Here is a 13011-nt window from a genome sequence, read left to right as displayed (position 1 = left end):
TGCATGTCCACGTAGTATATTGCCCAGCCACGTCGTATATTGCCCAGTCATGTAGTATATTACCCAGTCAGGTAGTATATTGCCTAGCCACGTAGTATATTGCCCAGCCACGTAGTATATTGCCCAGCCATGTAGTATATTGCCCAGCCACGTAGTATATTGCCCAGCCACGTAGTATATTGCCCAGCTACGTAGTATATTGCCCAGTGACGTAGTATATTGCCCAGCCACATAGTATATTGCCCAGCCACGTAGTATATTGGCCAGCCACGTAGCATATTGGCCAGCCACATAGTATATTGCCCAGTCACGTAGTATATTGCCCAGCCATGTAGTATATTGCCCAGTTACGTAGTATATTGCCCAGTGACGTAGTATACTGCCCAGCCACGTAGTATATTGCCCAGTTACGTAGTATATTGCACAGTGACGTAGTATATAGCACAGAGCCACGTAGTATATTGCCCAGCCACGTAGTATATTGGCCAGTCATGTAGTATATTGCCCAGCTACGTAGCATATTGCCCAGCCATGTATGTCACAGGTTAAAAAATAAAAAATAAACATATACTCACCTTCCGAGGGCCCCTTATAGTTCGGTCACATGACCGTGACGTCATGGCAGGTCATTCTCGCGCAGGCGCGCAGGCCGTGGTGATGTCACGGTCACATGACCATGACGTCATGGCAGGTCCTTCTCCCATACCATCCTTGGCACCGGAACCTGCCGGAGGTCACCGGAACGTCGCGAAAGTTGAGTATATAATGATTTGGTTTTTTTTTTTATTATTTTTAACATTAGATGTTTTTGCTATTGACACTGCATAGGCAGCATCATTAGTAAAAACTTGGTCACACAGGGTTAATCGCAGTGGTAACGGAGTGAGTTAACCACGGCATAACGTGGTCCGTTACCGCTGGCATTATCTCTGTGTGAGCGGTGACTGCGGGGAGTATGGAGCGGGCGCCGACTGCAGGGGAGTAGGGAGGGACTAATCGGACTGTGGCCATCGCTAATTGGTCGCGGCAGCCATGACAGGTAGCTGGCGAGACCAATCAGCGACTTGGATTCCATGACAGACAGAGGCCACGACCAATGAATATCCGTGACAGACAGAAAGACAGACAGAAGGACAGAAAGACGGAAGTGACCCTTAGACAATTATATAGTATATATATATATATATATATATATATATATATGTGGAAAACTGCAATTATAAAGGAGCACTTATAATATATACCATATATGAAATATAAATCTTAGAATATATGCCTTGGAGAGCTAAAAAGTATATTGTATTTGCAAACATGAAGACTTTTGGTCACAAAATTAGAATATCATCAAAAAGTTAATTTATTTCAGTTCCTCAATACAAAATGTGAAACTCATATATTATATAGAGTCATTATAGTGATCTATTTCAAGTGTTTATTTCTGTTAATGTTGATGATTATGGCTTACAGCCAATGAAAACCCCCAAATCATTATCTCGGTAAGTTAGAATACTTTATAACACCAACTTGCAAAATCATTTTAAAATCCGAAATGTATGTTTAGTAAAGGCACTCAATACTTGATAGGGGGGCTCCTTTTGCATCAATTACTGCATTAATGCTGCATGGCATGGAGGGGATCAGCCTGTGGCACTGCTGAGGTGTAATGGAAGCTCAAGTAGCTTTGCTGACAGCCTTCAGCTTGTCTGCGTTTTTGGATCTGGTGTCTCTTATCTTCCTCTTGACAATACCCCAAAGATTCTCTATGGGGTTAAGATCAGGCATGTTTGCTGACCAATCGAGCACAGTGATACTGTTGTATTTAAACCAGGTATTGGTACTTTTGGCAATGTGGACAGGTGCCAAGTCCTGCTGGAGAATGAAATTTCCATCTCCAAAAAGCTTGTCGGCAGAGGGAAGCATAAAGTTCTCTAAAATTTCCTGGTAGATGGCTTTACTAACTTTGGTCTTGATAAAACACAGTGGACCTACACTAGCAGATGACATGGCACCAACACTGATTGTGGAAACTTCACACTAGTCCTCAAGCAGCTTGGATTGTGTGCTTCTCCACTCTTCCTTCAGACTCTGGGAGCTTGATTTCCAAATGAAATGCAAAATTTACTTTAATCTGAAAACAACACCTTGAACCACTGAGCAACAGTCCTGTTCTTTTTCTCTTTGGCCCAGGTAAGACACTTCTGGAGTTGTCTATTGGTCATGACTCATGAGTGACTTGACATAAGGAATGTGACACTTGTAGCCCATGTCCTGGATACGTCTGTGTGTGGTGGCTCTTGAAGCAATGACTCCAGCAGCAGTCCACTCCTTGTGAATCTCCTCCAAATTTTTGAATGGCCTATTCTTAACAATTCTTTCAAGGCTGCTGTAATCCTGGTTGCTTGTGCACCTTTTTCTACTACACTTTTTTCTTCAACACAACTTTCCATTAATATACTTGGATACAGCACTCTGTGAACAGCGAGATTCTTTAGCAATGACCTTTTGTGGTTTACCCTCCTTGTGGAGTGTGTCAATGACTGCCTTCTGGACATCTGTCAACACACGTATGAAGCCTTTGCAGGTGTTTTTTGTTAATTATTCTAATTTACTGAGATAATGACTTTTTGGGTTTTCATTGGCTGTAAGCCATATTCATCAACATTAACAGAAATAAACACTTGAAATAGATCAGTCTGTTTGTAATGACTCTACATAATATATGAGTTCCACTTTTTGCATTGAAGAACTGAAATAAATTCACTGTTTGATGATATTCTAATTTTGTGAGAAGCACCTGTATTTAGGTACAAAGGATGGCTTAATAGTAACAAAGCTCATTGGCTTGGACTTTTTGGATTTTTATGGAGCTAGGATACAGATCAGATTATAAACGGACTCACAGAGACCACTGGACAGAACATGGTACATTACTTTACTAAATATCTTCCTTATTATTGCAGGTGATCGGGAAGTACTGAGTAGTGATTTGCAAAAACTGAAAGTTACAGAGAATTTCATCTATGAGAGCATGAGATACCAGCCTGTGGTAGACCTGGTCATGCGCAAAGCTCTGGAGGATGATATCATAGATGGGTATTATGTTAAGAAAGGCACCAATATCATCTTGAATCTTGGACGTATGCACAAAGTTGAATTTTTTCCAAAGCCTAATGAGTTCTGCCTGGACAATTTTGAGAAAACGGTATGTCCTCATGATGATGATAAATTGAAAAAACACATCTAAATTAACTGATATATTCACGTGAAGTGTTTCTGCTCATCACCTTGGACATATTTAATGTTAAATTCATACAGTATATATTGCTACTCTAGAAAACAGTAGCTTTTCTATGTAAGAAAATGCCATTAAATGAATTTTTCCACTAAATACATTTTACACCTACTCTCAGGATAGGTGATCTATGTACCATTGTTATGGGTCTTACCACTGGGACCTCCACCATTCACAGGAAAGGTGGTCTTAAAGTCCTCCGTGTAAATTGTGCAATAGTGGGCATCTGTGACTACCACACTGTTCATTCATGTAGGAGTTATAAAGATAGCCATTCTCTCACTCCAATAGAAGTGAATAATTACAAAAAATAAAACAATCTACCCGCATCCTAGTGAAATAATAAAGATATACTTTATAAAGTCCCCTGCATGGATACATATACAGGCCCCAATTCATCATTGCGGTTTCTTCACTTTTCTGGAGTAATTTGCTCCTCTTTAGTGACTTTTGTATTTGTGCCTTTATCCTCTATAAATTTTGCGTCAGGCTTTAAGTCTTTCTTTTTTGAGTCTTTAATTTATCCCCGATAACTTTGCTCATGCCGATGTTTTAGACAGATTCATGAAATGCAATTTTTACCAAATTAGAGTGTTTATTATTTTGCACCAAATTCATGACGTATATGTGCCATTTCGAAAAAATGTGAAAAAAAAACAATACAAATAAAAGAAAAGTGACTTCAAGAAAATCGCAAATGGTGAATCGGAGTCACGGTGTCTAAGTGATACCAATATAAGAAGTCACATGGATGCTGGTGGATTTTTTTTACTTTTTTTGGGTGCTATTATATATCAGATTACAACGATAGAGTTGGGTTACATCTATGAGACACACCAATAAAAATGTATTTATACATATATGAATTTATGCATAATGCATGCACAATTTATGAATAATTATAATAGTAGCATAGATGAGATGAGGTATGAGCATTTTATTCTAATGTCACATTTCTATTAAAATGTGATCTATCCCTGACACTTTGACTGACAGCCTGCTCATCAGTGTGAGAGTGCACAGCCGGTTGTCAATGAAAGTGCGAAGCGTGAGTAATTCATCTTTATATAGTGAGCATTGACTGTGATCACGTCCTGCTCTGCCCCTATGACTGGAAGCAAGCGTTTACATATATACATCAAGAGAATGCCAAGAGTGTGCAAAGCAGTCATCAAAGCAAAAGGTGGCTACTTTGAAGAACCTAGAATATAAAACAGAATTTCAGTTGTTTCACACTTTTTTGTTAAGTATAGAATTCCACATGTGTTAATTCATAGTTTTGATGCCTTCAGTGTGAATTTACAATTTTCATAGTCATGAAAATACATTGTGTCCAAACTTTTGGTCTGTACTGTAAGTTCATTTTTTTTCCTATAGCGTCAGCTCCAGGAAAGTAGCCAGGCAGGATTTTAAAGGGGATCTGTCAGTAGGATCAACCCTCCTAATACCATCTACATGGACATGTAGGCCATAGGAAGCTGAATAAAATGATATATTGATATCTGCCATCTTAATGTCTCGTTCCTGTTTTTTTTTAATATGTAAATGAGCTGTTAAAAACTATGGTTCAGACACCGATCTAAATGAGAATCTGTCTCCATGGGGCGTTGCCAGTGTGAGATATGCATTGACTAACATTTTGCTTTCAGAATTATACACAGCTGTACAGTAAGATCAGGGCTTACACTGTACATCAGAAGTGCAGTTTGCTTCATTGCAAACAGCAGCAGCACTTGCTATCTCATAGTGCTGGTAGCTCTGCTATGCATAGCTGTGCCTTATTATAATCAACTCAATACAGCAGAGTTGAACTTTGTCCTTTTGCAAACACATTAGCAGTCATGTCAGCTCTCCTGTAGTCCACCCTTCATACAAACACACACCACTGCAGCTGCAAATGTGTTAATACAACAGAAGAGCATGAGAGTAGACTGTTGGTCATTACATGTCTCACACTGGTATCTCCCCCTTTCATTTAAAATTACCATAACTCTGGAGTCTCATACAGATCTGTGTCCCATAGCCTGGAATAGCTCATTTTCCTACAAGGTATCATTTTATTATGCATATTATGACCTTCATGCCCATATAGATGGCTATTTATTTTCAGATTGACCTCATATCTGAAGGTAATTAATATTTTTTGACATGATAGGCTCCCTTTAAAAGTGATCTACCCACAAATTTCATCTGAATGTACTTAATGCATCATCATGTGATATTCATCACCACAATTTGAAATGTTTCCCTGTAACTCAACCTGACTTATGAATGGAAGCTGTCATGTCAAAAACGGACATTAACCTACAGATACAGAGTTTATCTGCAGGTTAATAGCGCACCGAAGTCGTGCGACTGCTGCACTGAGAGACCCACTGCTATGGGGAAATGAACTTTATTCTTCCCAGAAGCCTTTGGCTTTCAGTCATAGAGGCACAGCCAACGGCTTCAGTCACTGCCTACTACATAGAGAACAGTAACTATAACAACACCCCGGCACTGGGGTGTGGTTACATCCACCACCTACTATGTACGCAGTGGTGACAGAAGTTCACCTCTATGACTGAAAGCTGGAGACTGCCAGCAAGAATAAAGTTAGTTTCCTCCCAGCAGCCGAGCTTTCAGTCTGGAGGGCCCATCGCTTCAGAACGTTAATAACCTGCACAGATTATCCCATATCTGCAGGTAAATAGCCTACGGTAATTTGATTTGACAGGTTCCCTTTAAGTGAAAAAATGTCAGTAGTTTCCTTTTAAAGTATAATGCAAACTCCAAAACCTAACAATTCATCTTAAAAAGAGCTCTGAACACTGTTTTAACCTGATTCCATTTTCTGATTTAATTTTAGGTATAGTGATTACTGTCATGCAGTAAAATTAAGGACAAGCACATTTTAGTTTTGGGAGCAATATAGTGGAAATAAATCCTGTAGGACAATCTCATAGATGCCTTTTTTTTAAAGTGCATGTGTGTCATAACAGTGACATTTTTAGTTGGAAATACTCAAAAGGGACGCATATGCTGTGGCTAGTTTCCATTGTTACAATATCTTATTAAATACTGTAACCCCAGTGATAATTGCATGCTGTTCTGAGCACATCAAACTTATTGAGAATTTCACAAAACAAACAATGGTGTCCTTGGTTTTAACGTAACTTTATTCTTTCATGAGTTAATTACAAGTTTATGACCACTTATAAAATGTGTTCAAAGTGCTCCCCATTGTGTTGGATTGTCAATACAACCCTCTTCTCCCACTCTTGACAACACTGACAGCAACACCGCAGAAGAAATACTAGCACAGGCTTCCAGCATCCATTGTTTCAGATGCTGCACATCTCGTATCTTCACAGCATAGACAATTGCCTTCAGATGACCCCAAAGATTAAAGGGACACTGTCACCTGAATTTGGAGGGAACAATCTTCAGCCATGGAGGCGGGGTTTGGGGTTTTTTGATTCACCCTTTCCTTACCCGCTGGCTGCATGCTGGCTGCAATATTGGATTGAAGTTCATTCTCTGTCCTCCATAGTACACACCTGCGCAAGGCAAGATTGCCTTGTGCAGGCGTGTACTACGGAGGACAGAGAATGAACTTCAATCCAATATTGCGGCCAGCATGCAGCCAGCGGGTAAGGAAAGGGTGAATCAAAAACCCCAAAACCCCGCCTCCATGGCTGAAGATTGTTCCCTCCAAATTCAGGTGACAGTGTCCCTTTAAAGTCTAATGGGGTCAGATCGGGAGACCTCGGTGGCCATTCAACTGGCCCACGACGACCAACCCACTTTTCAGGAAAGGATAAAGTTATGCTAAAACCAAGCATACCATTGTTTTTCTTGTGAAATTCTCAATAAGTTTGATGTGTCACATGACCCTCTTCCCATTGATAAAATAAAGTTGGATCCAAAATGGCCAACTTCAAAATGGCCACCATGGTCACCACCCATCTTGAAGAGTTTTCCTCCTCCCATATACTAATGTGCCACAGACAGGAAGTTTAAATTACCAACCATTTCCATTTTATTTAGGTGTATCCATATACATTGCACACCCTGTATAAACCTCTGACAACATGTCTCTGAATTTCCAAGTGATAAATTTTGAATTTTTTTTCTGAAAAGGAGAAATGATAAAAATTAAAAAAAAAAACCCAGTGCTTTCATACCTCAAATAATGCAAAGAAAACAAGTTCATAATCATTTAGAAACAACAATACTACTGTTTTAACTCAGGAAGAGTTCAGAAATCAATATTTTGTGGAATAACCATGATTTTTAATCACAGCTTTCATGTGTCTTGGCATGCTTTCCACCAGTCTTTCACACTGCTTCTGGTGCAAAAATGTAAGCAGTTCTTCTTTGCTTGATGGCTTGTGACTATCCATCATCCTCTTGATTACATTCCAGAGGTTTTCAATGGGGTTCAGGTCTGGAGATTGGGCTGCCCATGACAGGGTTTTGATGTGGTGGTCTATTTATTGCCATATCTGTATATGTAGTGGCACCAATCCAAAATCTCCAAGTCTCCCATTTATCCCAAATATCAACGGGCTTTACTGGTATTGAACTTCTTATTTGGGCCAAAGGACACTTTTGGGACCCACCCAGGTTCCAGTGCCCAAGTGGAACTGGAACTCTGTGCTCCCGTTATAGTTACCCCGCTGTGTATACGTTTACATATACATATCCATACAAATTCTCTTCTGGCACGTTCAAAAAGAAAACAAAAATAGCATTTCTAGTTGCAAAAGTTTAAATTAAAGTGGTTAGTAAATGAAGCATGGCATAAAGAGGTGTAAAATAAAATGTTATTTTATTATTTCACCAAAATTCTGATGATTTATTAAAAGATTTAGTACTATGTTAAATATAGTGTTGAATTATCTTATTTAGTCAAAAAAGCAGATTTAAAGCCAAAGTACAAAGAGTAGGTTCCATTTAATCAGATGGTTTCTATCAGATTTCAGATTCTCAATTTTTCACTAGTCAGATATGATGATAGTTTATAGACCTGAACCACAAAACAAGTGCTAAATTAAACTATGGCACACAACCATCTCTCGCACATGACTATACTATGTCTCAATACCAATTCTGCACGGATTTCAGCACGTTTAGACACCACATACTCTGAATGCTAAAAAAATAAAGACAGAAACATGATTGAATACCCTGCAGTAAATAAACAAACAATAGTGCATGAAAATGACATATTTACTTAGCATGTTTTTTGATCCAAAAAATGCAAAAACCATCCCGCCACTTCACGGTGACCCTAATCGGGACAGTCCTAACTCTAATATTAAAAACTTTACCATTTGTCAAGTGACGTGCATGTGGATAAGAGCTGAGAAGAACTGAGTCCAGCTAGTGGACTCTGAATGCTGCCAGATGCAATACAATTGTTCCAAGCCCCATAAGATGCTATGTGGACAATTTATGTTCCTAGAGAAGTCAACTGTCACTGAAATGAATAGACACCAGAAACCTACAGGTTTTGTATAAGCCCCTCTTGCCACCTCAACCCACCAAACATTGATTTAATGGATAGCTGTTTTTGAAGCAGAAAACTATTAGACCCTGAAGCCCCGTGATTTATAGGAAAGCATATGAAGCTCATAAACTACATGTAACAAATACTGTAAGAAAATATATGGTGTATAACTAAGGAAATATACAAATAATGTACAGATGTTAGTAACATATGGCATTTGTCTGGGTTATTAAGGATTATACGATACTGGATTAGGCTGGTTTCACACTTGCGTTTTAAAGAAAAAAAATGCCTGGTGAAAAAACGCATGTAAACGCGTGCAAACGCTGCATTTTTTTGACGCATGCGTTTTTGCATGTGGTGAAAAAAACGCGGCGTTTTGACGCGTTTACATGCGTTTTTTCATGCGTTTGCGTTTTTAAACGCATGCTGAGAAATGTGTGACAGCTGCCAATCATCAAAATAAAGTAAAAAACCCACTATAAACAGAAATAGTTAGGGTTAGGGCTAGGGTTAGGGGTAGGGTTAGGGGTAGGGATCATAACCCTAACCCTAAAGGGATCCTAACCCTAACCCTAACCCTAAGCCTAAAGGGATCCTAACCCTAACCCTAACCCTAAAGGGGTTAGGGTTAGGGGTAGGGTTAGGGTTAGGATCCCTTTAGGTTTAGGGTTAGGGTTAGGGGTAGGGTTAGGGTTAGGATCCCTTTAGGGTTAGGGTTAGGGGTAGGGTTAGGATCCCTTTATCACCTTTATGGTGGGGGGTGGCATATCAGTGTGTTTTCTGTTTTTCTTTTTTATAAAAACGCATGCATTTTTAACGCAAACAAACGCATGTGCTTAAAAATGCATGCATTTACATAGACATCAATAGGTTTTTTTGCCGCGAAAAAACGCATGCATTTTTTTTGCGGCAAAAAAAACGCCGCAAAAATTACTACAACCGCATGCGTTGCAAAAACGCGTCAAAACGCATGCAAAAAACGCATGCGTTTTTAATGTTAAACATAGGGAAAAAACGCATGCGTTTTTTGCGTTTTTTACCGCAAAAACGCAAAAAAAAACGCAAATGTGAAACCAGCCTTAAAGAGGTGTCTCTTTTAGTAATAAATTAATTTGTATACTAGTTATTAAATACTGGGAGTGCTGCATACTCCTACAGTAAACTCTTCTAAACTGCCTATCCTGATGATTCCAGGTCCCACATCGCTACTTTCAACCCTTTGGATTTGGTCCCCGGGCATGTGCAGGAAAATACATAGCAATGGTGATGATGAAAGTGATCCTGGTGACTCTACTGAAGCAATACAAGGTGCAGAATCTGCAGGGACGATCCTTGGAGAACATTCACAACAACAATAATTTGTCCATGCATCCTGATGAATCCCAGTCCTCGTTAGAGATGATCTTCATCCCTCTCCACACAGATCAGATCACACACTAGCACACAACATATTCATTTATGCCAAGTGGGGAACTCTGAATTGTGAATCATCTAGGCACAGTGTTGGTCTGTGTTAAATCTTAATTAAGCTCTTGCCATTGGTTGATGGCTGTCATTGTCAGTGACATGGTCTATTTTGTGTATATTTAACAATATTATTAATAAAATATTATGTTTATTTTCCATATTGGAACCATTTTTTCAACAATTAAGCAGTGCTCAGCCCTTCTTCTAGTATACTTTAATGGGAAGGACTTTGTGCAGAAGTAGTCACCACTCTATTGTTGGACTGCTGCCTGCATAGGAAATGAACAGTGGTTAATGTGCATTTACACCAAACAATGCTCGGCAATAAAAGGGATCCTGTCATGTTAAAAACCGCTATTAATCTCCTGATATAGGGTTGATCTGCAGTTTTATAACGTTCTAAAGCCATGTGTCCATTGCACTGAAAGCCCAAGTACCCAGAGGAAATTAACTTTATTCCTCCCAGCAGCCTTCAGCTTTCAGTCAGAGGCACAGCCGGCACGGCTTCAGTTACCGCTCAGTACATAGGGAGCAGTGGCTGTAACCACAACCCGGCACTGACTGACAGCAGGCTCAACAGTGCGTCAGTGCTGAACTGGCTGTCAGTCAGTGCTTGGGTGGGCTTACAGCTGCTGCTCACTGTGAGTTGAGCAGTGACTGAAGCTGTGCCAGGCATGCCTATAGGACTGAAAGCTAGAGGCTGCTTAGAGGAATAAACTTTATTTGCTCTCGGCAGCCATGACTTGAATGTGTTGGCCGCATGGCTTTAAAATGCTATGAACCTGCAGATCAACTCCATATCAACATTTTGTCATGACAGGATCCCTTTTAACAACCATTGATTGTAACACGTTTTCCAGTCGTTGGTCATTTTGTACCCTGTTTACACAGGCACACCATGTTTCAGATGCGTACAGAACAATCAGTAATAGACCAATCAGTGAGCATAGGCTGCCATTGTTCTCTGCAGCACAGGCTCTGTTTACAAATGACGATGAGCTGCCAAGAACGATGATCTTTTCGTCAAACCAAAGGATCATTTCCCCAAATGAAGAAATATTTTGCTTATCTCTTGGGAGATTGTCAGCCTGTTTAGACTGCACAACAAGCATTGCAAGGAACACTTGTTCCCAATTATCATGCAGAGTAAATGTACCTTATTCTGTGGATATACCATAGATATGTAAAGCTAGGAATATCTATTTACTACCTTGACATTCTTAAAAGTCTTCTTGTATATACTGCTTTATGAATTGTCTTTACAATTTGATGAAAAGTACAAAGCTCACACTTCTGTTTTGGTTTCTGATTTTATGATTCAAGTTAGATAGGATTTATCAATTATGATCCATTTCAAATATAACGAAGACTAGATTATTCCTGCCATCATAACAACAGTGGAAACCTAATGGAATGGAATTTTTACACAACATCTTTTTCAGACAGGTTTACCCACTGAGTTTTTCAATAGGAAGATGTTTCAGGAAACGCCATTGTCTTTTTTTGCCTTTTTTCTTTTTTTGCTGTTGCCTATTGAGCGCTTATTTGACATGGCTGATCTGTAACTGTTTTTTTAGTGTTTTTCCAGCATGTTTCAGGCATCTTTTTTCCAGGCATTTTCTAAAACTCCATTCAACAGTAAAAGAAACCGCTAGTGTTTTTTCAAACAAAAACACTGCCAAATTGCTCAAAAAGATACCCTTGGTCATCTGGGCTCTTTAAGCCATCCCATTAACATTCATTATAAAGTATAGAGCATCTTCAGAGAGCGGAAAACATCAGAAGAACAGTCAGCTCACTTCTTATAACTGCTTTGCCAAGCTGAGGAAACTGTATTTGGGAATGCTATTCATAAGTCACTGTATATTGGGGCACATTATGTCTCTGGTTTGAACATTTTTGATTGTTTATGGGACTGCTCTTCCACATGTGAGGTGGGGCCAGGTGAATAGGCCATGGCACCCAGCAAGTGGACTCATCAAAAAGCAGAAAAAACTGGTGCATGACTTAGAGCTCAGAGAGCTTGGATGTTTTGCAAAGGGGTTGGGTGGAAGAAAGATAACCATGGTCCTCAGGTGCCAACTCTGCGCTTTCTGCAGGGGAACATGTGGAAGACAATGTCAAGGTACTGGAGCCACTGTCAACTGTCCAATCTAACATCTTTTCAACATCTTGTGGCCTAACCATTTTGCCAGCATTACTCGGGCCTATGAAAAGATGCAAAATGTCCTGTCGCCTGCGTTGACCTGAAGAAGGTGTTTCACTTGGGCATATCACAGGCATAGAATGACCATGTCCTCTCCTTACAACATGAGAACAAACACCGTGTGCACTGCTATATTCTGGTGCAGAGACTAGGTACCCAAACCGTATAGTAAAATATGAAAAAGTCTCGCACTCAACTTAAGTATTTATATTTGTAGCTTTATTGGTACTAGAGGTAGCACTGGAAACGTTTCAGCCCAACCGGACTTTCATCAGTCACTACATCATTAAAGAAACAAAAAAAAACAATGTGGTATATAAAGAACAAAACATAAATAGAACAAAAGTATATACAAAATATCACAAAATCTAATTAGAGCCAAAGTTGTAGATTTTACATTTTAATGGTGGTACCGCAGTGAAATCATACATAATAACCTCGCTTAGTGTGTTATGTGGAATATAGTTATTCTAGGCGTCAAGTTAACACACGTACCGTGCTGTGCCAACTAGTGTGTGGCGACAGTTCCTATATTCGGATGCAAACAAC

The 13011-nt window shown here is 39.5% G+C and overlaps 1 protein-coding gene across 1 annotated transcript in view; it reads left to right on the top strand.

The window, feature by feature from the left end:
- CYP19A1 (cytochrome P450 family 19 subfamily A member 1) overlaps nucleotides 1-10414 on the top strand; it is a 78545-nt gene extending 68131 nt beyond the window's left edge. Inside the window, exons 10-11 of the mRNA XM_069762124.1 lie at nucleotides 2961-3202; nucleotides 9984-10414. Of these exons, the coding sequence (XP_069618225.1) occupies nucleotides 2961-3202; nucleotides 9984-10229 (488 nt within the window). The 3' untranslated portion in view covers nucleotides 10230-10414. The remainder of the gene's footprint in view (nucleotides 1-2960; nucleotides 3203-9983) is intronic.
- Nucleotides 10415-13011: the final 2597 nt, after the last annotated feature.

This window comes from Ranitomeya imitator, chromosome 4 (genome assembly GCF_032444005.1).
Source record: "Ranitomeya imitator isolate aRanImi1 chromosome 4, aRanImi1.pri, whole genome shotgun sequence".
Classification (NCBI taxonomy): domain Eukaryota; kingdom Metazoa; phylum Chordata; class Amphibia; order Anura; family Dendrobatidae; genus Ranitomeya; species Ranitomeya imitator.
This window is presented reverse-complemented; position numbering and strand designations above follow the sequence as displayed.